Source organism: Scardinius erythrophthalmus (assembly GCF_964197995.2).
Source record: "Scardinius erythrophthalmus genome assembly, chromosome: 8".
Classification (NCBI taxonomy): domain Eukaryota; kingdom Metazoa; phylum Chordata; class Actinopteri; order Cypriniformes; family Leuciscidae; genus Scardinius; species Scardinius erythrophthalmus.
In genome coordinates, this window is record NC_138228.1 from 19,589,610 (window position 1) to 19,616,874 (window position 27,265).

At 37.2% G+C, this 27,265-nt stretch overlaps 1 protein-coding gene across 1 annotated transcript; it reads right to left on the reverse strand.

Moving 5' to 3' along the window:
- Positions 1-1,004: 1,004 nt before the first annotated feature.
- On the reverse strand, positions 1,005-27,147 carry serpini1 (serpin peptidase inhibitor, clade I (neuroserpin), member 1). The gene is made up of 9 exons (XM_081372149.1): positions 27,071-27,147; positions 14,410-14,679; positions 11,910-12,140; positions 6,999-7,193; positions 4,927-5,131; positions 4,691-4,800; positions 3,841-3,927; positions 2,378-2,467; positions 1,005-1,828 (listed from the first exon to the last, which is right to left on the reverse strand). The coding sequence occupies exons 2-9, from the start codon at positions 14,660-14,662 to the stop codon at positions 1,755-1,757; spliced, it is 1,245 nt and encodes a 414-aa protein (XP_081228275.1). The 5' UTR covers positions 14,663-14,679; positions 27,071-27,147; the 3' UTR covers positions 1,005-1,754.
- Positions 27,148-27,265: the final 118 nt, after the last annotated feature.

Here is a 27,265-nt window from a genome sequence, read left to right on the forward strand (position 1 = left end):
GGGGAGAGTCTCAGATTTAGATTCTCAATAGAGGTTACCAAATCCCAACCATCACAGAGAATCCTGTTAAAAGCCTGGGGAATTTTTTTTATGCAACACTCAAGGACAAGGCAGCAGTAAGAGGTACTTGTGGGGAGTGTGAGCATGATGAGCTTACAAAAGTCGACAGGAGTGGTCATCCAGGGCGGTTCAAGACTTGGATTTATCAACATGGCATACTACCAAGAATCCTCTGGCCACTGCTGCTATACGAGTTCACAATTTCCACTGTTGCCAAAACTTGATATGGTAGTCAGTCTGTTCTTGCGACGATAGCTGGGTCTCCAAGAAATATTTAGCTGTGAATGGGAGCTCCTACAAACTGAGACTCCCCTTGACATCTATCGAAGAGTTTAAGGTAATGCTAATGTGAGAGAAGTGCTGTTTCAGAACCGAACACAGAGCTCCAGCTTCAATTAAGCAGGTTATGGCAGTGGCCATAAATCACACTTACAGTGCAGAGTGTGCTTGGACTGCACAAGAACGGATGGTCTTCATCATGGCTGGAATCTTCTGCAACAGCACAAAATACTTTGTTCATTTGTAAGATTTCTCTGCAAGCAACTCAAATTGTGATAAAACATGAAGTAGTTTCAATAGAGATGAAACAGAGTTGGTCTTAAAATAGACATTTTACTCTGTTTGAACACTGCTTTGAGCGCCTTCTCTCACTTTGGCATATAATCTCACTGACATTTATCATGCAAAATTACACACTAGACATATTTTAAATGTTACTAACCTGACTCAGTTTTACATATTTACGTTAACTCCACCAACATAAGTGCATCTATTGTCAGTAAAGTAATACATGTTGATTGTCTTTGAAGTGGATTGGTATAGTTTTCAATAGAAAATATTTTAGACATCAAAAGTGTGTTCTGGCAGTGTGTGAAACCATAGGCTAGAGGCTTTTCTGTACATTTCTAAACTTCTGTCACTGAAGTAACACAAGACGACAATTTGAAGACATTCATCTTTATTTCTGAAATAGAGAATACAGCTGGTATTTTTTCATAATTTATACCAAATGCACTCTCTCTTGGTCTGCCTGAGTCTCCATGGCAACAGCGCTCCACTACCTGTACATTCGCAACCTTACATTAAATCAAAAACTCATATTTATATAATAAGGCATATTAGTATGTCAGCAGTAGTTCAGCCATGTACAAAACCAAACAAAGGTGGGGTGGGGTGGGGAGATAAAAGACCTTAAGTGAGTCTACATATAGAGGAGTGCACAAATCCTTGCAATAAATATCAACGTTTTCTCTACGTAACACAATAGCAAATATACAAGAGAAGAAATACCGGAATTACAGGAACGAATTATGCTGGTGTGGAATAAGACGTGATTGAATGGGAATACATAGAATGGAGTGATTGCAGAGACCCATAGTGTTGGCCTAGATCCGGGCCACATCTGCTAAATGTGGATTCAACGCGTACCAGATGTGAGCCACATCTGGGCCGACACTGTGTTGCTGTCTGGGCGACTTCAAATATTTACAGCTCTGTATTTCCTGGTACGGTTAAAGCTTATGAGTATCAAAACACAATCACTTTTATAATATAAATATCTTGTTTATATAATATTTTCCTGTGTGTTTAGAAAACCATGGCAAAGTAATGAGTTTGCTTTCTGTGATGTAACTCGTGGTTGGTAAAAGATAAGCATGAACTCGGCTGAGTGTCACGTTGTGATTGCTGGGCTTTTACATGTCAAAGTTGTTGTCAAAGGGCTCGATGACTTCAGGATTCATAACTCTGCCCATGAAGAGGATTGATCCTATTAGAAAACAAAATAAAAACAATTAATTTACAGCACAATAATATTCACAGAAAAAATATATACACATTACAATACCATTCAAAAGTTTCGGGTCAGTAAAAGTTTAAGAATTTTTTTTTTTAAAGAAATTAATACTTTTTATTCAGACACCTTAAATTGATCAGTAAAGACCATTGACAGTAAAGGCAGTAATGTTACAAAAATTCTATTTCAAACTATGGTTATGGTTAGGCATTAGGGTTCGGGTTAGTATAATAAGTTGACTTTAGAATATCATTGTATTTTTTATCAAATAAATGCAGCCTTGGTAAGCATTAGAGACTTCTTACAAAACATAAAAAAATCGTACTGACCCCAAACCTTCCCAGACAGCAACATAGTGTCGGCCCAGATCCGGCCCACATCTGGTACACGTGGATTCCACACTGTCCAGATGTGGGCCGGATCTGGGCCAACACTATGTTGCTGTCTGGGTTTTAATGCCAGTGTATATATTGTTGTTTTTAATTTGTGTTATGGTCATGGGTTTTTGAAGATGGCATGTACCTGTTTTTCTGTTTCTGATGACGAAGAAAAAAGGGTGGTCAGCCATGACCTGTGGGTAAAGCACCAGCGTCCTCGTCAATGCGATCATACCTGTAAGAAAGACAAACAATAGTGGCTCAGTGATGTGAAACATTTCTTTTATTTAATTAAAAAAAATTGTAATTAATTTTTTTTTTTTTTATTCAAATTAATTGTAATATTTTTGTGGGGTTTAAAATGAGGGTGTAAAATCCTTGGGGAAAACCTTTAAGTAGTTTAGCATGATCTTTTGGTTTAAAATATTAATATTTAAAAAAAATGTTTGTTGCACTAAAAATCCATTGTTTAGCGTCAGTGCTGTGTAAACATGCAGGAAACCCTTTCTTGTTACGTGACAAGAGAACCATAAAACTGGGAAATATATCATATTCTTCCTTCAGGCCCTCAAGGTTAGTAAGTTCTTTTTGAATGATCAAATTTGTCCTTGTTCTCCAAAATGCTATTTAACTGGTATAACCTAATGAAAAGAATGGACACTTGTAAATAAAAATCATTACCTTCAAATTTACAGAAGCCACAAAAAGGTCCAATAAAGTGAAAATGTTTTTGGGATCAACCCTTCATTAGTGCCTTATAGTGTAAGTGCACACCTGCGTCTATTGACAAAGTATTACTGTAAACATCCTAATACATGTATCGGCACAATACATTGTCACATATAAGAGCAAAGTCATTATCATATATAGAAATGAGTCATGGTCATATATTCATATAAGGACTTAAGATCTCAATATGCTCTAGTTATGGCCTAGAACTGGCCATCAACTGATTTTTCTGTGAAAAAATGTTTGTGGTGCACATCTGTTTTGTATATATTTCTATCATTATTGAAAAATATGCATCACGTTCATTAATTCATAGGCCAATAACTAAGGTAACTAACTGTTATTGGACAATTGTGCATGTGGAATGTATTTGTTTAATTTATTACATTTAAAATATGCATCTAATATATGTTTTTTTTACAAAAATTACACATCTAAGAAATTGGCACATGCATTATTTTTAAATCCTTTTAATAATTTCGGACTTCCTTGTTTGTTTTTGACATCAATACAGAACTGATATATAAAAACTATTATTAAAAGGATTTAACCAACGACTCAGTCAACCTTTCATAAACCTTGATTAAAAAGACACGTGTTGAACAGGAGGGGGCGCTTTTAGCTTGTCAGAATGTACAAGATTCTCAAAGCAATTTACTGCAGTGAGAAAAAAGCGTATAGATAACAGACAGAAAAAGGAAGGGTGGGGAGGAAAGTAAAGGTGCACAAAAGGTAAAACTGAGAAACAGTGATAAAGAAAACTTGAAATGGGAAATTAAAAACTTGAAAATTTGAATTAGAAATAAAGATAGAGGAAGAATATTACATGTGTAATGTAATTATAGTAGAATATGCCAGTAAAATAGAGATTAATGTCACCTGATCCTGCGGCCCCCTCGGCCCCTTCCTCTGTCACCTCCAGATAAGCCTTCTGCACAGCCTTCCCGATAAACAGATCCTGTCCATCTGTAGACAGACAGAACATGTAAATAAAGAAGATCCCAGAATGTAAAAATATAAAAAATAAAAAAATCTGAATATGCAAAGCAAGTTATTTCCATTTATTTATGAGCTGGTGTAATCAGGGATGCAGAGCAGTGTATAAAACACACACAGCTCATTCACAGATTATAGTTTTAAGGGCATATTTAGTACTGAAAAAGAAAAATTGATCAATTGAACATTAAAAAAATTGTAAAATAAAATAATAATAATAATGAACATGAAAAACATGTAAAATAAAATAATTTTGAACATGAAAAAAAATCCTAAATTTATAATATTGAACATAAAAATGTTATAAAATAAAATAATAATACTGAATCTGACAAATTTGATAACTGAAAAATGAATCAAATTAAAACAAAAACAGTTTTGTTATTTTCACCACACCCAACACAGAAAACAAGATCATTTCAGCTGAATAAAAACGTGCTGTATGCATATATGATCATCACAATTAGGCTTAATAATATTAATAATAATCATTATTATTATTATTATTTTATAGCATATCTAAATAGATAAATAGAAAGTTTTTGCTGCTGAAAATGTGGGTGATGCTGCTTGTATGAGCAAAAGTCGGCAACACAATAGCTGGGTGGTTGCCAGAGCAAAACAAGTGTGTTGCATCCTGTCCTTGAGCTGTCAATCACATTTTGATCATCTGCGTACATGTGCAGAATAACAGAGTGTTCTCATAGGTCAGTGGGTTTGTTTTATCGATTACCTGTCACCTCGGCTGTCATGGCTGACAGATCGGCATCTTTGGTGAAGATGTTCTTGATGCCCAGCTGCTGCAGTGTGTCTCTCAGATCGATCTTTTGTTCCACCTTGAATCTAAAAAATGATCAGGTCAGCGTGAGCTTTGTCCAAAAACAACAAGTACGCAGGTTTTACATGAATCAAAAAGCATTTATAAATGAATTGAAAACACCTGGTAAAACAGAACACCGTGTGCCTCACCTGGGCAGGTAGACCTCCACCTTCTGCCTCTTGACGTTGTTGGCCCACTCCTCCAGCAGCTGGGCTTTGATGATGGGCTCCAGAGAGGCGAGAGGAACCTCCTGACGGGGCAGAACGATCATCATGCTCATGTCTTCTCCTTCATAGACCATCTCCAGGACCTGGTACGCTCCACCCGCCTCTGTGGTGCCATCGCTGAACTCTCCTGATGATGGAGAACACGGCGAGGTTAGTGATTATTAAATCCACTGAATGATGGAGAGGATTTCAGTAGGATGAAGCCATGTTACTTTAGTATGACTGAGATATTATAATAGCTTTCATTAATATTTTGAATTTTCATTTTAATTTTAGTTCAAATTTTAGTAATTTTGTCAATTTTAAATGTTGGTCCTGGAAGAGCATTCTTATCAACTAATTACGACATTTAGCGGGATGTTTTGAAGTTCTGTACTGAGCCATTTCCTATGCCCTTGAAAGCTAAGCTAGGCAATCTCAGAGAGGCTAGCAATAGCAAGCTAGCTTTGGGAGCATGAGATCCCGCCCTCCCTTCAGACTCGTCTCCAAAGCCACGCCTTCTTCAAAACACATGATCACACCATGGCAGAAGCATCACGAGAGACGGCGTTAAACTACCTCATGTCTCAAAGCACATAACATTACAATAATAATGAGTGTGAACAATTTACAGAGCTCTTACTTTTACCACCTGACTGCTTCAAATTCATTTCGGCGTTGATATAGAAACTCATAAATCCGAGTCTGAGGACGTGAACAGCTCCAGGTAGAACGTCATGGGTTGCCTTCTCTTAATTATGGTAGTTACGACAGGGAACTACGTGAACGCAGCATAAGCTTGTTGTTTTGGTTCAGGAGGAACTGTAAAGATGGCGCTCAGTGACTGTCTGTCTACAGCTCTACATAACCTCTTAACGTGTGATGTCTGCGCGAGTAGGGAGTGTGGAATACATACATTAACAGCAGCAGGGTTTTGTGCAACAAAAGAAGCCCCAAAATAGGCCAATGCGATTTTCTCCGTCGGGCGGCCGAATTCTCCACTGAATTTGTATGTTGGGTGGAAATCAGCCAGTGGGAAAAAAATATATATATATATAATAAAAAAAGCAACTACTTAAAAGTAGCTCAATTCAACGGGAAAACCACGAACTTGGCAACACTGATTGACAGGCAGGTATGGACATGCTATCATTGTATTCGGACTGAATGAAATGATTGGACGAACATTTTTTGGTCCTGAGACTTCCACAGACAGTATATGTACATTTTTAATATTTAGACCACTTCTATTATTGATTGCTATCAGGATGCAAAAAGAGTTTAAACCAGTATTACAAAAAGTGTTTATGAAAAACATTACCTACCCTGTGCCAGAATATACTGTAATTGTGATTTGACCGGGACTAAGCAACAATGCAGGACAACAAAAATGCATTTTCAGTATTTCTTCCTTTTTAATTTACTGTATGTAGTGTAGAGGTACTGTATGTAATTGAAAATGCTGTTATGTTAGGGGCTGGGAAAATCAACCAGTATAACAAAAAGTGTTTATGAAAAACATAAAACCTAGCTTTAATGTGACTCTGCTTTTCCCGTTTTTAAGAGCTAGAGAATGCAAATGTTGAAGATAGCTCTGTCTCTCATTTACCTCATCTGTCTTTTTTGTCGGAGAGATGGATGGGACAAGCGCACTGCAGTGATTCTGTGGGATCTGAAAGTCTCAGCCTGACCAATCCGCAGTGAGCCATGCATACTATATACCACTGCTTTTAAAGAGCTCTTCTTCTTACCATGGCTGCATTTATTTGGTTAAAAATACAGTAAAACTGCAATATTGTGGAATTTTTCTGCAATTTAAAATGATTTTCTATCTTAATATACTTTAAAATGCAAATTTATTCCTGTGATAGCAAAGCTGAATTTTCAGTAGCCATTATTTTCAGAGCCAATATTCACACTTTCATTTTCTAGTTAAACTCCTGCAATCACTCCATAGGAAAGCATATACAGCGAATTATCAAAACAAATAATTAAAAACACAAGCCTGGTCTTACCGTAGTAGAAGTCTCCCTGCTGGTACATCATCAAGGTCTGAACTTCACTGCCATCATCCTTGGTGAAGGAGAAGGTTCTGGTGTTTTCTGGTCTGAACTGGTTCTTCCAGCTGCCCCTGAAGTACACAGCATTTACTAACATGATCATGGTGGAGCTGCTGAAGTCGTCGGCAGACACCAGGTTTTGGATTTTGCCTGCAACAACAACAAAAACCCAGACTGAGAAAAACGCCGCATGTCACAATCCTCTCTTTCTCGGAACAGGAAAGACGGCATGATCTCTTCAGTGGCATAAAATCATCTCTCTTCCAAAGCTCTGGGATTTGTGCTGGTATCTGACAGTCCTCCTGCAAAGGCTAAAGCTGACTGTGAGAAAATGGATCTGCCTGGAAATGGATTGGAAATGTCATTATTATGCAGAATATGACTGATCTGCCATTATCTACTTTAATGTCCTCCTTCACTAAAGTCATAGTAATTCCTCTTAACGCCATCTATTCATTTTGAAGAGAGTTTTACTTGAAAGTAAAATCATTCTAAATTGGATTATACGCTTTGTATTTATTCAGTGGTTATTAAATGACATATATTTCTATATAATATATTTGGGGAAATTAATACTTTTATTCAGTAAGTATGTAATAAATTGATCAAAAGTTACAGTAAAGACATTAATAATGTTACAAAAGATTTCTGATAAAAATACATCAAGCTATTTTCAACATTGATAATAATAAGAAATGTTTTTTTTTTTTTTTGTAGCAAATCACTCAGTATATTAGAATGATTTCTGAAGGATCATGTGACACTGAAGACCGGAGTAATGATACTGAAAATTCAGCTTTGACATTACAGTTACATTTTAAAATAATTCAAATAGATAACAGTTATTGTAATAATATTTAAAAATTAACTGCAGTCTTGGTAAGTATTAGAGACTTATGACAAAATACTACCGGCTCCAAATGTTTGAATGGTAGTGTGTGTGTTACGTCCTTATGGACGTTTATAGTGTTTTTGGTGTTTTTGTGTTTCTCCTTTTGGTCTCTTGTCTCTCTCTCTCTCTCTTTCACTTTCTTAGGCATCGCTGATTGGCTGTTTTGCCTGTCAGTCATTCGTAATGAGTTGAGTGGGTGTGCCATGTGAAGCGGGATCCTCATCATTCTGATGCTTGACACCTGGAGAAGCCCTACTTAAGGAACATGCTACTGCGAGCAAACAGAGAGACTTTTTGTTTGGTTCTGTATTATGATGTGTTTGTTTTCTGTTTGCTTGATTTAGTTTTGTTAAGTAGCTTATGTATTGTCATGTAGGCCTAACTTGTGCCTTGTTTTTGATTGCCCCAAAAACTTCTTACTTGTGACCTATGAAAGAGTTAAACAGCTTTGCAAAGTTGGGTTAAGCGGAAAGGAGGAGAGGGGATCGGTAAGACCGTCACGTGACATACATTTACACACTTAGCTAAATTGCTGTATATATACACTAGGTTAGGGACTTGTGCCACCCTCTGTATTTTTGTTATTAGTTAGAGTAGTTTAGTTACGACGTCTTGGACGTCGAAGACTTTTTCTTTGATCTTTATTTTTTCTAGTTTAGGATTAGGCTAGAGGTAAATGGTTTAGCTAGTTCCTTTTTGATTATATTAATTTTGTTTGTTTGGCACAATCCTGTTTTCCCTTTTTGCTCCTTCCGTTTTTGTTTTGTTTCAATATAAAATATTAATTACTTTATCTTTAATTAAATCAATCTTTATTTGATTTTGTTGTGTCTCTCTCGTTCTCATTTCATTTAGTGATCAACGATGATTGGTGTTACTGAATTGGTTTTATGTTCCCCTTCTAACGTACCTAGACGGTAAAGAGCCAGAGAAGGGTCGTAACATATGGGGGCTCGTCCGGGATCCAAGTGAATTAATATCTAAACATGAATTAACAATCCTGAGTAATAAATAACCAGTTCATGACACCATCTCTTGTATCACTGGGTGTGTTGAGAATTCGTATGCGTGTTTGTACAGCGTCAGGGTGATTATTTTGGAAAGGTTTCTGGAAAATCCCTCACTAGAAGAATTAGATAGTTGTAGGAAGGATGATTTGGTAATGATAGCCAGTCATTTTGAGCTTTCAGTAAACAAGCAGTCTCTTAAAGAGGACATTAAGTCTGTGGGATATAATCGGTTAGTGGAGTTTAATGTGCTTGTGTTGCCGGAGAAAACAGTTGGGGACAGTGTGGAGGTGGGTAAGCTTGGTAGGAGTGAGAATGTGAGTGAGGAGGAGCTAACGCCTACGGCGGAGGTTGAGGCTGAGGCTAGGGTGGGGTTGCCTCCCTTTTACCCGTTCTCCCCTATGTCTGTTTGCTCAAAAGGGGAAACGAGACTTAAGGTCCGTTTGGCCCGTTTGCAACTTGAATCACAGGAGAAGGTGCAGGCTCGGCAGGCGGAGATGGATTTGAAATTACAAGTTCGTAAACTTGAGATCGAGGCGGAGAGGCAGGTAAAAATGCGACAGCTGGAACTTGACGCAATGCGAATTGTGGGGGGTTCCGCTGTGCGACCAGATCTCCCTTGAGTTGTTTCCGCTGCCACTGTTTACCGTTCTCCCATTGTAGTGCCTACTCCTACTGTTGCCCCAGCATCCGCTTCATCCATAGCAACCAAGTCATTCGATGTTGGTAAAAACATTACACTAGTGCCACATTTTCGTGAGACTGAGGTAGATTCCTACTTTAGTGCTTTTGAGCGCATTGCTATGTCTTTTCGTTGGCCAAAAGAGTGTTGGGCTTTGTTATTGCAATGTCGTTTAATGGGTAAAGCGTTGGAGGTTTTCTCTACTCTTTCCTTAGAGGATAGTTTGAATTATGACGCTGTAAAACTAGCAATTTTACGTGCCTACGAGTTAGTTCCAGAAGCATATAGACAGAAATTTAGAGGGCATAAGAAGAATTCTTCTCAAACATGTGTTGAGTTTTCCAGAGAGAAGGCTCTTCTCTCTGATAGATGGTGCAGTGCAACTAAGACTGATGATTTTAATTCCTTAAGAGAATTAATTCTGCTTGAGGAGTTTAAGGGATGCTTATCTGAACGTGTGGTCATCTATTTGAATGAACAGAAGGTTAGTTCGTTGACGCAAGCTGCTGTTTTGGCAGATGAGTTTATGCTCACTCATAAGAGTGTATTTTTCATGACGCGCACTGAAAAGAGCGTGACTGGTAGTCCGTCTCAAACTCAGGGTGTTCGGGAAAAGTCTAGTATGCCGAAGTCGAAAGAGCTAAGGGAGTGTTTTTATTGCCATAAACCCGGACATTTGATTGCTGATTGCCCGGTGCTTATACGTAAGCAGCAGTCTAAGAACCCGAAAAGTGTTTGCATTAGTAAAGACTGTACCACCATCTGAACTGTCATGTTGTACTGGGGTATTTGACGCAAATTATAAACCTTTTGTTATGTCAGGATTTGTTTCGTTATCTGGAAAGGAAGAGGATCGCAGAGAAATCTGCATTCTCCGAGATACAGGGGCCATGCAATCAATTATGCTGTCTGATGTTTTACAATTCTCTGATGAATCATTTTGTGGCTCAAACATTTTGATTCGTGGGATAGGAATGCAAGTAGTGTCTGTCCCTTTGCATAGTGTGCATTTGCAGTGTAACCTGGTTTCAGGTGTCGTGCGCGGAATTACACTCATCTTAGGAAACGATTTGGCTGGAGGCAAAGTTTTGCCAGCTCCAGAGGTGACTGATGTTCCGCATGTTTGTCCACTTGTTGATGATGTCATTAATTTGAACCCTGAAGTGTTTTCTGCTTGTGCCGTTACTCATGCTCAGTCAGTTAAAACAGTGGACGAAGTTGATTTGGCTGACTCACTGATGGGATCTGCATTAGCAGATGATGGGAATCCCTTTGAAACTAAGATAAGTGTGGAAAATGTTTCTAAGCTGAAAAATTCAGAGAATTTGCTAGCAAGTGTTAATTTGTTAGATCTGCCTGTTACTCGTTCTCAGATCGTTATTGCACAAAACGATGATCCCTCTTTGAGTAAATGTAGGTCAGCTGTGATTAGCTTCGACGCTGCTCAGAAAAGAAACACCGGATACTTCATAGACCATGGTTTACTTATGCGGAAGTGGTGTTCTAAAGTGGAAGAGGATTTGGATTGGAACGTTGTATATCAAGTCGTAGTTCCAAGCAAATATCGTTCTCATGTATTGTGTTTGGCGCATGAACACTTGCTATCTGGACATTTGGGGGTAATGAAAACTTACCATCGTATTCTTCAGATTTTCTTTTGGCCTGGGTTGAAGCGAGACGTTGCAAAATTTTGTCGTACATGTCATACTTGTCAAATTGCAGGGAAGCCGAACCAAGTTATCTCTTTCGCTCCACTGTCTCCTATCCCAGTGATAGGAGAGGCGTTTGAAGAAGTACTGGTTGACTGTGTCGGACCATTACCGAAAACGAAAGCAGGTAATCAATATCTATGTACAATAATGTGTAGAGCGACTAGATATCCCGAAGCTGTTCCATTGCGGAAGATAACGGCTCCTGTTATTCTGAAAGCTTTGACTAAGTTCTTTTCTACCTTTGGACTTCCCAAAGTTGTCCAAAGGTACAAATTTAGACGGTAAAGAGCCAGAGAAGGGTCGTAACAACATGATATAACTATATTTAAGAATTTAGTGACTTCTAGTGCATGTCTCTTAGCTTTGAGGCCATCTATATGGTTATGTATACGTATAAATGGACAAACCCATTAATACATCCCAAGACGTCAATACAGGAATGAAAACTATTTGCCAAACCATTCATCAGGTCTTAGTAAATAACAAGGACACAATTTCAAGAAATCTTCACAAATACAGCAGCACACAGCCAGTTTGAATACATTTTTTCCTCAGTGATGTAAGATAACCTACTCTCCGTGTGGTTCAGCACCCAAGAGTTGATGCGTTCAGCCACGGCTGCTGACTCGCTGAAGTCCACCGTCTCCAGCTCCGCTTTGAAGTACTTCTTCATGAGCTGCAGGAAGTCCTCGTTGAAGTGAACCCCCCTCTGCAGAAAGAGGGAGTTGGCCAGCCGGACCACGTACTGCTCTTCGTCTGTGGACAGGGCCTGGGTCAGGTTACTCAGCAGAGAGAACTCCTCATCTGGAGCAGGTGAAGAGAACAAGAAAATGCTTTTGTATAATATACTGGAATAGTAAGGTCCAGTATAAATAATCTCATTAAAAATTCTAAATCTCTTCAAACCTGTCAAGAACATGTCTAGGACATATTTCACTCAAAAAAAAAAAAGAAAAAGTAAAGTTCACATTATTGTAAAGCAAAATAATAATAATTTAATAAATAATATACATTTATTTAAATTTTGTTTAAATGTATTAACTTTTTTAAATGCCATTCCAGCTTCTATGGTTATGTTAATGGTGAGAGCCAGGTTTAGTTATTCACAAATAAAAAGTTAATTAATTTACTAAAATTAATTTTAAAGACTAAATTTGGATTTACTTGTTTAAAAACCTTTACAAAAATATCAACAGAATAAAACAGGTTTCTCAAAGGGCATTTCTCAAAGTATCCCATACACAAAAGAAATATATTTGAAATATATTTTCAGAATATATTTTGGAATATATGCAATTATTTGAAATTGGCCCAAAAAATATATTTCACACTTAACATCATATATTTTTGTTATATTTCAGAATATATTTCAATGTATTTGGAATACATGCCACATATATTTTTGACACTTTTGGGGACCCATACAGAAAAAATGCATTGAAATATATTCTGAAATATAACAAAAATATATGATGTTAAGTGTGAAATATATTTATTGGGCCAATTTCAAATATTTGCATATATTCCAAAATATATTCTGAAAATATATTTTAAATATATTTTCAGAATATATTTTGGAATATATGCAAATATTTGAAATTGGCCCAATAAATATATTTCTTTTGTGTATGGGATTACAGTCCAGCAAAATATGTATTAAAGGGGTTATCGGATGCAAAATTCACTTTTATATGGTGTTTGCATATAAATGTGTCTTGTAGTGCGTGGACACAACCACCATTCAGTGAATGAATTTTTTTTTCACTCCTTTTTTTATTAATCCTCAAAAAGCCTAAATACTCTCAATTCTCAAAATCCTTCTGGATTTTTGGAGCAATATGATATCATATTGCTCGTGCTCCACCCACGACCAATGACGGACTGTCCTGTATTGGCATATTTCCGCCCTTAGCCATTTGTATACTGTCCACCAAGGCAGCACTTTATGTGTCTTGTGTGACACCCCCCATGGAGAGAGGGGTTGGGTGAGCAGTTGCTCATTAGCATTTAAAGAGACATGCACTGAAACAGGTCGCTGTGAACAGAGCTGTTTTTGAGGAGGTAAAAAGGTGTTGTTTTGTTGAATTTTAACCAAAGTAAGTTACTAACTTTCCATGAAGGCCCTAAAGAATCATACCAACATGTGTAAAATGGGCATCCGATGACCGCTTTAATGGACAGTGGATGACAAGTATTTTTATTAATAATTACCCACCCACATCTGAATTCCGTGTGGCGCAAAATTATAAACAACCCCGCAAAATCCCAGAGATGCCGATTCGCATGGGACTTATATTATCACAGGAACTCGGTGTTCGGCGAAACATGGTAGGTCATTTGTGGGGGAATTTTTACTTTACAAATTACAGACATGGCCGATTCGCACGGGATTAAGATAACAGACAACCTCCGCAATTATTGCAAATGACTAGAGGTCACCAGGTAATACTTATCCCGTGCAAACAGGGCTGCTTTTACAGTTAGAGGGAACGTTGATCAGGCCTATATAAACTTCAAGTTTTTAAAATGATTTTAAACTTTCAGTCAGACTAATTTTTTCAAGCCAAAAGTCAAATTTCTCATCACTGTGATGCAAATAAATTAATATTATTGAAATTTTAAAGTTCAAATCATTTGTTGTACTGCCTTTAATTGATATAGAATCCCTGCTAAGATTAATGGGAATCACACAATTTGTTTTTTGAAAATTAGCTTAATTGTAATGAAAATATCATATGACTATGAAAGTTTTGATTCTATTTATGCAAAATATATATTTTCTTTTTTGATTTGTGGGTGAATTGTCACTTGGCCGTGTTTTCGTGAGATTTGCTTGTAAACACATTTCAAGTCAAATTTAGAATGATACCTATGCTTTGAGTTAGTGCTTTGAATCAAATGTTGTAATGTTATAATTAGTTTAGGTGCTGGTTGGTTTGGTGCAGAATTGCCTTTAAAGAAAATATAGGAAAAAGTGTATGGTCACTGTTGTGGCCAATAGGGAAAATACTCAAAAGTGAAGATGAAAGAGAACATGTAACCTATCATGTGCTTTAGATTTTGTTAACTGTACCTTCTCTGAAATGACTGTAGCCCAAGGCCTGTCTGATCTCCTCTAAAGAAGAGCCTCGGGCGCCCAGCTCCACCATGCCCAGAGCCAGAGCCACGCTCAGCGGGGAGAAGATGATGTTCTCCTCTCCCCCCGTGATCTGGAGCTGGTGGTACAGTCTGACCGAGAACTCTGCCGTCACATCCTCAGGAACGTCTGCCGCCTGGCAACCACACCCCCGTAGCAACATCAGCGGCAAGAGTCCGAGCAGCAACATGGTAAACGTGGGACGAGCTAATGAGAGACAGGAGAGAAAGAGTGAGTCAGAGTCAGAAGGACGTGGTACTGGAAATATAACCCCACGTGAATGAGATGCATCTGTATAGTGTGAAAGAGACACATCATGAAAATATTCGGCATATTCGACATATTCTAAATTTCCTGATGCAAAACTTCCAAAACTTAATGCGTTATAATATTGCATTACTTCCTAAAAAAAATTTAAAATTGTGCAATTGATATAAGTAAATGCATGCAGCATGCTCACATTTAGTCTAGAACTACAATAACCATCATGTTTACTCAGCGCACACAACGCCTCTGCACTTCACTCCTAATGTCTCCCAACTTGCGTTACTTTTTTGAAAAAGTAACTCTAATATTTTGTAAATTTGAAAGTAATGCATAACTAATTGTTACTTGAAAAAGTAATCTGATTACTTTAACTCATGTTACTTGTAATTCATAGTTTATCAGTTTTGGAAGCTTGTTTCCGCCACAGAATAAAAAATAAAAAAGGTAATTCTCTCACAATTCTGATTTTTTTTCTTGCAATTCAAAATTTTTCTCTCAGAATTGCGTGATATAAAGTCGCAATTGTGTTTTATAAAGTCAGAATTGTGCTATATAAACTCACAATTGTGACTTTATATCTCGCATTTCTGAGAAATAAAGTCAGAATTGCTAGATGTAAACTCGTAATTGTGAGATAAAAAGTCACAATTATCTTTTAAAATGTTTTATTCTGTGGTGGAAACAAGCTTCGATTATCAGTGTACACTATTCCAAAGAAAAAAGTGAAATGTTTTCTGAATCAGTTAATGGTGAATCACCTTTTTCAAGTCCTAATCTATGTTCAAATTAGCATTATTGTTATTCAACCATATACATGAGGGATTTAAATTGTGTTTCTCTTCTTACAGTTACTGGTGGAATTTTACATTACAGTAAAAATATATGGAAATTGAGAACCTGTTTCACTCAGAAATATGCTGCATTATGAAAGTAAAATATATGTCCAGATACAATAGTGTTAACAGTCTTGTTTCACCACAGGGTTAATGCCTCTATTTCTCCCTCTGACTGCACAGCAAAAGTTCAATGCACCAGCATACCTGCTTATGCAAGCGAACGAACCCACACTTACGCACAGATATAGCTCTACCTTCATCCTAGAATGGCACAGTCTCCTGGCTTTAGTCGTTGCCAGGCAACAGTGTTTTCCACACAAACAAAGAATGCAGGGGAGAATGTGGCCTTGTGCCATTGTGTGTTGAAGATAGAGAGGAACAGGCATGCCCTGCGTAAAGCTATAGCATGTTCTAGAATCTAGAATTATATAAGTTTGATAAATAACTTTTAAAAAGATTAAATGAAGATTAGACTGAAATAACTTTGTTGAATTCTGTTATGATGCACTAATTCTGGATGTACTGGCGCTCTTTGTATATGTGTGTATGCAATGTATTTTTCCCCTCGGGGCTTGCCGTAGATTTGCATGGGTCATGCGCACTTGGTACTGGAGTGTCCGGGTTTTTGGAGTTGGTGATCTGAGGTGTTGTATAGTAAAGTGGAGAAGAATTCAAACTGCTATCGTTTATTGTTTTCTTATTTCTGAGTGTTAGGCGAACCCTGTATGAATGCTCGGTCACATTACTAAAACTGAAATAAAAATACATTAAAACTAAACAGAAATATATAAAAAAACGAATAAAAAAAATCACATAACAAAAGTAACAAGGTAAAACCTTAATTTCAACAAAGAAACACTATAATGGAATAAAATAAATAAATACATAATAATAAAACACTAGTGACAGCTGTAACACCGGACCTGAGAATTTAAAAAAAGCTGTTTCAAACTAAATTTTACATGAAAGGGGTGGTTGAATATGATTTCACTTTTCTATCTTTAGTTAGTGTGTAATGTTGCTGTCTGAGCATAAACAACATCTGCAAAGTTACAACGCTCAAAGTTCAAAGCAAAGGGAGATATTTTCTTTTAAAGAAATTGCTTTTTAGGACTTCAACAAAGACTAATAGGGACTACACGACATTCCTCCCAGGTTAGTGACATCACTAACCCTAAAATTTACATAAACCCACCCCCCGGGAACGCGATTTATAGATTATCAAGACAGAATATGCTAATCAATGACTAGAAGATAACTACACATAAGCTACATAAATTCACCAACTAACCATTCAGAAATGTTGTCTACATGTTGTCACTTCTTCTTGAGTCTCTCCATCGTTCTGACTTCGGTTTGAACATAAAAGGCTAAAGGTTTTTGAAATTTTCAGTGCATATCTGTGTGAGACAAAAGGACACAAGCTCTTGTCTTGAAGCTCCGCCCTCTGTGCCGGGAGCAGCAGCTCATTTGCATTTAAAGGGACAGACCTGACAACTTTAACATGCTGTATAAAAATATCTGTAGGGTATTTTGAGCTAAAACTTCACATACACACTCTGGGGACATCAAAGACTTATTTAACATCTTGTGAAAAGGGCATTATACCACCCCTTGAAGAAAATATTAAATGTTTACTGATCTTTCAATGTTTGCCAATGCAAAGGTTACTGCCACGCACTTTAAACTTAATTATCAATTCAATTTGTAAGTGAACATACATTTGCCTTTGACACTGGCATAAAAAGATTACAGACATAGGCTACATACGTGCTGGGTAGATTACAATGTCAGGTGTCAGTTCTTGTACAATTAGGCATCGGACCAAACAGCCTCAGACTAAAAGGCATCAGGCAGAAAGGCATCGGACTAAACGGACGCAGACAAAAAGGAATCGGACATAAAGGCATAATTTTTCTTCTTTGCTTAGGGTTAAAACAAAGTTGAAAATACCTTTGCAGGTATGTACTGTTAGTGAACATCCCGAGACCATCCACGCTGCTGAGAGCGGCGTTTCTACACATTTGTGCACACAACAAAAATGACAGCAGTTAATAAAGCAACTGATCATAGAGATGTGTATGTTCGCACCAGCTCTGCAATTCAGCACTGCAGTCTATTTACGACAGCTTTATTTATATAGTAGGCTACTTTATACATTAGATTACTTTAAAGCAGCAGCTTCATAGTCAGCATGAAAAAACAGCTATGTGAGTGTGTGTATGTTAATTATGTAGAATATATCTATTGATGGTATTCGTTGTATGTATTTATGTAATCCCTTGGCAATGTTCTTTATGTAGGCTAATTATTCAAGCATAAAAAAGGAGAGAGAGAGAGCGAGAGAGAGAGAGAGAGAGAGAGAGAGAGAGAGAGAGCGAGCGAGAGCGAGAGAGAGAGAGCGAGCTGTACCAAGAGCTGTACTTTAAATCTTATTCTTAGTTTTAATTAAATGTTACACTGGTCAGGACAAATACAGCAGTTTCCCTGGTAACCTCTGTACACAAGGCAGCAACACAGTCTTGAAAGAAGTGTTATTTAGCTAACTTTTTAAACGTGCAAATAATACAAATGTACAAAATAATCTCAGTGGGACATGTTCTACACAATTTAACCAGTAAGAAAACCGTGTGCATGTGACGTCACATTGAGGCAGGGCAATTCGAAACTTCAGTGCTTCCTTCTGAGTCCGTTTCGTCCGATGCCTTTTTGTCTGAGTCCGTTTTGCTCAATGCCTTTTTGTCTGATGCCTTTTAGTCTGAGGCTGTTTGGTCCGATGCCCAATTGTACAAGACCTGACACCTGATGTTGTTTTTCCTGAGACCTGAAGCCTTTTGGTCTGAGGCGCGATGCGCCTAAAAGATCAAATAAAACACTTTATATATTATCTTATTAGATTACCTGCGTGTCATGTGACAATTAACCGACACCAGAGAACCGTGAATTTATTTTACATTATTATTTATCATTACTTTTTATTATTCACCTAACTTATTAACTTAAAGGGGTGGTTGATTATGATTTCACTTTTTTAACTTTAGTTAGTGTGTAATGTTGCTGTTTGAGCTTATACAACATCTGCCAAGTTTCAACGCTCAAAGTTCAAAGCAAAGGAAGATATTCCCTTTACACAAGACTACACGAGATTCCGCCCCGGTTAGTGACATCACTAACCCTAAAATTTACATAAACCCCACCCCCGAGAACACCAGTCCATGTTGAGAAGAGGAAGAGTTGGTGTAGTAGAGCACATTTGTGAGTCTGCTCAAGCTGTCGCATCCGTCTTTTCAAATGCAATACAGTATGTAACACAAATGCAATAGCATGTCACTCTGTAGGCATCTTACAACAGTTCCCACATGAGCGATTATATAGATTATCATGACAGAATATGCTAATCAATAATTTGAAGATAGTTAACTCCACATCAGCAACATAAATTCATCAACTAACCATTCAGAAACGTCCTATTGCATTCTACATGTTGTCACTTCGTCTTGAGTCTCTCCATCATTATCCGACTCCAGTTTAAACATAAAAGGCAGAACAGTTTCTGACATTTCAGTGCTTGTCTGCGTGAGGTAATCAGAGCAAAGCTCTGCCATCTGTGCCAGGAGAAGCAGCTTATTTGCATTTAAAGGGACACACACGAAACAACACGTTTTTGCTCACCCTCAAAAAGGGACAATTTTAACATGCTGTACAAAATAATCTGTGGGGTATTTTGAGCTGAAACTTCACATACACACTCTGGGGACATCAGACTTATTTTTACATTCTTGTGAAAAGGGGCATTATACCACCCGTGTAAAATCTCAGGGGGGACTTCAAGTAAATATATTAGGTCAAAGAGGTTTAGCTTAGCAAAAGTTGGTGAATCCCTGCATTACATGTAAATATAAAGTTATGTGAATTTGTTCATTTTAAGACAAAATCCTTAAAAAAGACAGTAATGCATGGTGAAATGACTCTGAAAACACTCCTTAAATGTGAAATGATTTCTGTAAATCCAGAGATCAAATGCTGTGTGGGTGTCAGTGTACAGTGAGGCTCATGACTAGTGGCTGGTCTGTGTGTGCAATTCCACAAACCTGGAAAACCTTCTGAACGTAGGCCTTTTTTATAAAGGAAAATTTAAAAGATAAAAAAGAATTAGTAGGCTAAGGAGGACTCAATAAATTATGAATAATTTACTGCCATTGTGAGAATAACATGTAATAATCATGCAGTCACTAAAAACGTAACTTTAGTTTGTTTACAAGTATTTTAAAATGTAATACAATCTAATTTCAGTTCATTTTTGGAATCTGATTACATAATCCATATTATGTGATCAGTTACTACCCAGCACTGCATTCACAGTACCTACGCATGTAAAAAGACATAGGTAAACATAAAATCCAGGCATATAAATTAAAATATCAACAGAAGTTTAAAATTTCAGAATAACCTGAAGCAATAACAAAGACATATTAGAGTCGTTTTGACATCATGCCTCTAATTTGTTGCTGCAGTATATGAAAAAAGTTTTGTCTATTGACATGAAATCCATACATTTTTGTCGGCACAGTCTGAAGATGATATGGCAAAATTGGCGTCCATGTTCTCAGCATGACCCAAGGAATCTATTAATACCAGTTTCATTACAATAGCCAAAACATCAAAATCGATTAGAATTTTTGGAAATTTTTATTATAACTTTCGTAACTAGTTTCATTTTGTAACAATACAAGAATGTGTTCATAAAATATATCATATTACGACAAAATTCAAAATGGCTGACGCCAAAAATGGCCGATATGGTAAAATTGGATATCATTCGACTCGACATGTCACACCGAATCTTTTTTATTTTTGGCCAAACCATTCAGAAGTTATAAGCAAATATGTTAATTTTGTGTCAGAATACGCTAAAGCGTTGTGGAGGTATAGCCTCAAGTTCATTTTGCCGTTCTCTTCGTCAAATTCGTTCGCGGGATATTCAAGAACGGTTCAACATATCATACTGTTTTATGGTGTTGAAAGGGCATTGTTATGCAGTTGCTAGGGTGTTGTTGGAGATTACCAGGGCATTGCTATGTGGTTGCTAAGGTGTTCTGAGTGGTTTTAGTCAGTTGCAATGATTCACATTTGCTTTTATCCAAAGTGACATAGGATGTTCGGTGATCTGAAAAATGAAACATTATTACGTGCATCTAATCAGCGCCACATGGAATTCAAGCGAAACAAGCAACTGATTCAAAAGTCTGGTTCACAATCCACAGATGATTCATCTGTTCTCATTCCTTGAGCTTTCCTGATCTCTCCATTTCTCTCTTGGTTTAAGACGTAGGCTTGTGTAACCTGACCCTGGTGACCGAGGTCTGGGACGAAAAACAGATGGTCACTTGTGAATGGGAGAGAAAAGAGAAAAGTGGGACGACAAGAGAAGGTTTGCCTGAAAACAACACCAAACCTGACTGACCTTTCGCTTACCCGTGCTGGATTCTGTACAAAGGTCTGATGGCCACCTGGGAGAACTCAACGAGACCACCAACCACCCTAATGGGACCAACGAGAAACAAAGAAATTCTGGCTCTTGTGTGAGCTGTCCTCTCTGGTGACACTTTATTTGTCAGTAGACCTTCACTGAGAGTAACTGAACTAGTGGTGCTTGCTGTTTTTGCTGTTTTATGGTCTGCCAGGTGAAAAATTCAAGTCTGATCGCTTAAGGTATAATTTATAACAAACAGTGAGGAATGAGTTTGATGGCAAGGTTTAATACTTTTTTCAAATCACTAAGAAACTGTCAGTGTTTTTATTACCTCAAAGCACAACTGCAAATGTTTTCTGAGAATGTCTGATATCTGGATGTCATCTCAAGCAAAGCCTAGACAAACCTGTCAGTATCTGCTCAAGTAAAATCAAGCTTCAAAGTGCCACAAAACTCTTCTCAGTTCCTTTCACACACTCAGGGCAATTGCTTTATATATCCTCCCAACTGCCTTTAAAATGTACTCAACTAGCGAGCGCACAGTGAAGACGTTTCCGAAATGGGGGCAGCGTAGGCGCCCTTTTCATCTCTTGCTTTTTTACGCTTTTCATTTTGAGCTCAAGCTTGAAATACAAGAGACTAGAAGGATATAGAAAGACAATCTGATGGGAGATATTGAAAGACCCATGCTGGATAGCCATGCAGTTAAATAATTCAACTTAACTGATGCATTGTGTTTCTAGTTAAGCTGACCAATCATGTAGTTAGTAAGAGGGCAAGGCATTCAAAACACAGCATGTGGAGTGATCAGACACCTCAGCAACAATAAGTGAGATGTGATATTGCATACATACTCGGTTTTATCACATCTTTCACAATAGAGGCAAACCAGAGCAAACAAACGCGGTTTTCCATCAAGTTCTGAATGGATCTCTTATTTCCCAAAGATGATCATTCATTTATACAGGTGTCTCTGTCATCATCAGAGGGAGAATCACAGTTGGTGGCACCAGAACAGTCTATACACATCTATCAGCCTCCTCTTTTCCTGACAGGATGGCCCAGATAGAGCAAGGCATGCTGGGTAAGCTGCCATCTCTCTCCTCTTCTAGCTCCAGAAGCCTCCAGAGGACAGACCCAGTGGTGCAGCGCTGTTTAGAAGAGGACACGGAAAAAGATGACGGAGCAGGAGCAGGATTTGACTGCAAGCGAAATGTCGAGCAGGTTGAGGAATTGGAATGAGACCAAATATATTCAGACAGAAGGCTAAAAACTCTGAGGAGAAGACACGCTAGTTGAGGAGTTAAAGAGCCATGCACTGACAGCGCAGTGGTGAGGGAACTCCACTGGAGACCAGAGAAGTGCAAGACATGGGTCAGCTTTAATTAAACTCTATTCAAGCGACGACACCCACAGGAACCTGCTGAACACTGTTGTACAGAACAAACCACAGTTATCGCTCTGAAGATACAGATGCAGGAAACTGAGCTAAAACAAACATATGAAGACTTCAGGCAAAAGTTTTGCTGCCTTCAAGTGCACCTGGGAAATTCTGAGTTGAGCTTTGATGGCATGAAGTTTTGAAGGTTTATTTATATTTATTTCATACCATGATTTTCATGCAGATACCATGCATTTTCATTTATAATCGCATAAAATGTGTAATTAACTTTGTGTTTGTTGTCTATACACTCTTTTGTACATAATGCTTTAATATTATTTTTCAATGTACGAATGCCTAATCATTGTTTCAAGTGAATCAATCACATACAGCTTAATTGTGAGACTCAAATTAGGCCTAGTTACTGACTGGTTGTTCATATGATAACATTTAGTTAAAGATGCACATTATGAGATGTTTATATCATTTTATAAAATAAAATTAATAAAATATATATATTTTTTAATTTGCAAAAAAAAAAGCAATTTATTTAAAATTGCAGTTGTCATTTTACACAGAAATAGCAGAACAAAAGAAAACACTTTTTCTACTGTATATAAAACCTTAATGGGTTCTTTCAGGCGCTTCATACATTGAACCTTTTAGGGGTTCCCATCATGGGATCATCAATCTTGTTTTTATTCATTTTTAATTTTAATTACATTTTATAATTTAAAGTAAACCTATTTAATGACTAAAAATAACCATTAAATATGAAAGTATTATGCAATCATTTAAGACATTTCTCCTTATATACAACCTTTTTGGCTTAAAAGGTTCTTTAAAATTGAGTCTAGAACCCAACTGAAACTTTTTTCAGTGTAGAAAAATTGCTAATGAATGGGTGCAGAATCGTTAAGAGGAATCAATTATTTTTTTATGATTCCGTCACAGAGAAAAAAGGTTTCAAATTTTTACTTTTAGGGGTACAACAGCTTGTCACTGGAGCAGAACCCTTTAAAGGACATATTTGTACCTTTTTGACTCCTAAAAGGTGCATATTAGTACCTTAGAGTACAAATACGTACCTTAAGGTACTACTATGAACTTTTTTGTTGTAAAAAAGGTACAAAGATGTCCTTTTGAGGGTACTGCCCCAGTGACAAGCTGTTGTACCAGTAACATTTGTACACCTTTTTTTGGGCATCCATACGTTTAAATCAGTCCAGTGGGAGAAGTTTGCAGGCTCGAAACCAAAGAAATCCAGATGGTATGGGGTTTACAGTAGCGAAGCTCTCATCCTGCCAGCAGTCCAGGTCAACACATGGCAGCATCCATCTATCATTAGAGGGTTAGTATCCTGACAGCGTTCAGAGTAAGAGGCTTTGACCACAGTATTTGTGTGTTTGTGTGTGATATTATCTCCTTGCGTCTGCACTGGCACAGCTGTCCAACAGCAAAGCCCACAGCTGGAAAATAAACAAAGCAGGGCCATAAATCGCTGCCACCATAGAGATCACCAGGCTGATGCACGTCACTCTATTATAAATGATACGAGGCATCTTTGCTCTTTTATGCTAGTATCGCATTTCTCTTTCCATCTGTTATCTGAAAGTCATTTCCTTTTGACCTTTGCCTACACTTCCTTAAAGGGACAGTTCACCCAAAAATAAAATTTGTCATTATTTACTCACCCTTAAATGCTTTATTTTTTTCAGTGAAGCTCAAACTTAGCTCATTTAGCAAGCTACTATAACACACACACACATACACACGCACACACACACACACGTGTGTGTGTGTGTGTGTGTGTGTGTGTGTAAACTTCTTCAAGACAGCAAATTACCTGAGTTTGACTTTACCTCTCCTTGCAACCCAGAGTTAAAAACCTTTTATCCTTCCCAAGTTCAAAGGCAGAGTATTTTCCTCCCTGTGCTGACGAGAGAAGACGTGACTCAGAAATGCAGGCGTCTTTCAAAAACACCCCCCAAGAGGGCAAAACAGTGACAAACCCAATTGCTCATAGGCTGCCAATGTTCAGACGCTTCAAATCTCCTCATCAACATTCATGCCAATTCAGCAGTTCTACAAGAGGTTTATCAGCGGCAGAACAGCCTAAAACATATAACAGTCAGCGGTGCTTCCATTTTAATTCATTAATAAAATAATCTGTTCAATAGCTAATTATTAAAAATTATTCAATATATAATATTCAAATATTTCAAATGAATTTTAAAAAAGAACAAAACAGACACATGGAAGTACATAAAGTATTAAAATATTATAGGCTTACTACAATTTATTATTAATAATAATTAGAAATAGACTAAAAAAATATATCAAATATTTGTTTACATTTAAATATGAATAAAATATGAATTATTTACAAATAACACAAAATAACTACTTATTATATATAATTGAAATAGTATGGGTTCAGTAGGCTACATCTTATTATTTAAAAATAATAATAATAATAATAATAATAATACAATATTATATTTAAATATAAATAAAATATTTTTATTAATTTAATTTACACTATATGCAAATAAGACTAGTGTGATACAACTGCATAGAAACATTGTCTATAGAAAGATAAATACAGATATATATATATATAGGAGGAGACTAAATTAAAAATGTACTCGCTTTCCAGTAAAACAAGTCGGTCCATGTCGGCCAGTTCTGAGTCTGACCCAGTCTGCTTTCTGCAGTTCGCAGGCTTGACACATAACTGAACAGCGGTCAATAACAGGAGCTTTGCATGTTTAGAAAGGCCATCACAGATGCTCAAGGAACATGTTCAAAAAGCAACAGTGAAGTTCAATATATTCTGCACACTTAGTGACAAAGCCTTTGAGAGAACACAGATGTTTTTAATACTCTTTATGCCATCTGTTCTGTCCTGAGGCCAAGCGACAAGTGTTTGCGGGAAGACAATACTCCGTCAGACCTGGAAAAAATCCCTTTGCCACCACTGAAATTTAAGCTATATATGGCTGTACTTACATAGTGAACCTTAGAATTGAACAATAAATTTGTAAAGCCTTATTTAACTTCTTCAAAAATCACATACCAATCCACTAGTGTGGTTAAAAAAAGGAGATCAGTCAAAGCATGCATTACATTTATTTGTGTGGGCACAAAACAAAATCTTTGTGTTGGGACTATCATCCACCATGCAAAATAATAATAATAATAATAATATTTTTTTATAAAAAGATTTTTTTTATTAAATTAAATTAAACAGCACACATTTGTTCAACAAGAAGCATGATTTGAGAAATATATATATATATATATATATATATATATATATATATTTTAGCAAAAATGGTGCAGAGCAAGTTACACACTAAAGTAGGCTATAATTCTTTGGGTTATGAATTTGTTCAAAATTTTTAACCCTACACTTGCAATAATAGAAAACACATAATATTTCCTGTATATATTGCAGACTGTGTTGGTCCTGTCAATACATTCGAGAAAGCACTTGACCTGTCACTATTATTCATGCTTTCAAATGGCTCATGCACATCTGCAAGCCAGCAATCAATCTGGGAATCAATATCCACTGATTGGAGGTGACCACCAAGGAATCCACATATGTGTGAGTGTGATTGCGAGCCCTGAAAAGTGCTGCAAATCTGTTTCAACTCCTTTGCACCTTGCAGCTTTTTCCCCAGCACCATTCTTTTCTAGTCCTCTCTCTCTTTCCGCATCCTTTTTCTATCGATCCATCGCTTTCATTGCCTCCCTACTCATACCGATTGCACTTTAACACCTCATTTTCCTTCCCCTCTCCTTTAGTGGCCCCTCTCTCTCTCTCATATACTCCACATTACACACACTCTCCAGCACACCTAATCTCCACGTGAAACGCGTCCCACAGAACAAACCAGCTATTTTACACCGGCACTAGCAAAGGGGGGTTTGGAAAGGAGGTGCGTCCTCCATTCTGCTCTCCCCGCGTGTCTCATTTACAGAAACATGAAATAGGATTTTCTTGCAGGAGATGATTTACGCATTCCCAGATACGCCCAGATGTGGGAATGCGTTTCTGCCTGCCGTTTGCACATATACCCTCCGCTGCCCTTCCTGATTCAATACAAACATTTGATTGAATCAATAACAAGAGGGTTTAAAATAGAAAATGAAGAAAAAGCCCAAGAATATCACTAAAAAAACAACACTACGTGCTTATCAAGACAAGGAGAACAAATGGTTAAAAAAAGATGTGCAGAATTATCCTGAATTGTCTTCAGGGATTGTGATTTTTTTTATTATTTCTACAGAATGAAATGTATGCAGAATAGATGTATGTGAATTGCATGTAAAACTGCAAATGCATATATCACTGCAAGTACAATCCTAAACTGTAAAGAAATGTTATATTAGATGTTATCAGACCAGAAAAAAAAGGAGGAAGATAACATGTCCACATTATTAAAAAAAATAAATAATAATAATTGTTATTATAGGATATTCACATCTGCACAATCTCTCTCGTAGAGAATAAACCCATCATACCAATAACATGGTGATGAATTATAAACCTTACAGAATACATATTTCCTTGAAATTCTGAACAGATGACATTTGGATACCATGAAAAGACGATGCGTGGATGTCCCTTACCGTGAGATGTCAGAGAGATGCTGATACTCTGGGATGCTGATGTTAAATCCTGCTCGTCTCTGCACCCTCACACACCTTTATTATGAGAGACAGCCCTGCCCCTTTTCTCTTCTGATTGGTCAGGCCTAAACATAGCTTTAAAGCGCCCTTATTTGTTGACAGCTTTTTTTTTATTTTTCGTCCATTATTTGTTAT

What these genes read in the sequence shown, in the direction of transcription:
- serpini1 (XM_081372149.1), bottom strand. Translation starts at nt 14,662, where the DNA reads ATGTTGCTGCTCGGACTCTTGCCGCTGATGTTGCTACGGGGGTGTGGT. An exon ending in GGTGCTGAACCACACGGAGA is followed by an intron (nt 7,194 to 11,909) that starts GTAGGTTATCTT and finishes TTGTTGTTGCAG; the next exon opens with GCAAAATCCAAAACCTGGTG. An exon ending in CGAGGGGGCCGCAGGATCAG is followed by an intron (nt 2,468 to 3,840) that starts GTGACATTAATC and finishes TCTTTCTTACAG; the next exon opens with GTATGATCGCATTGACGAGG.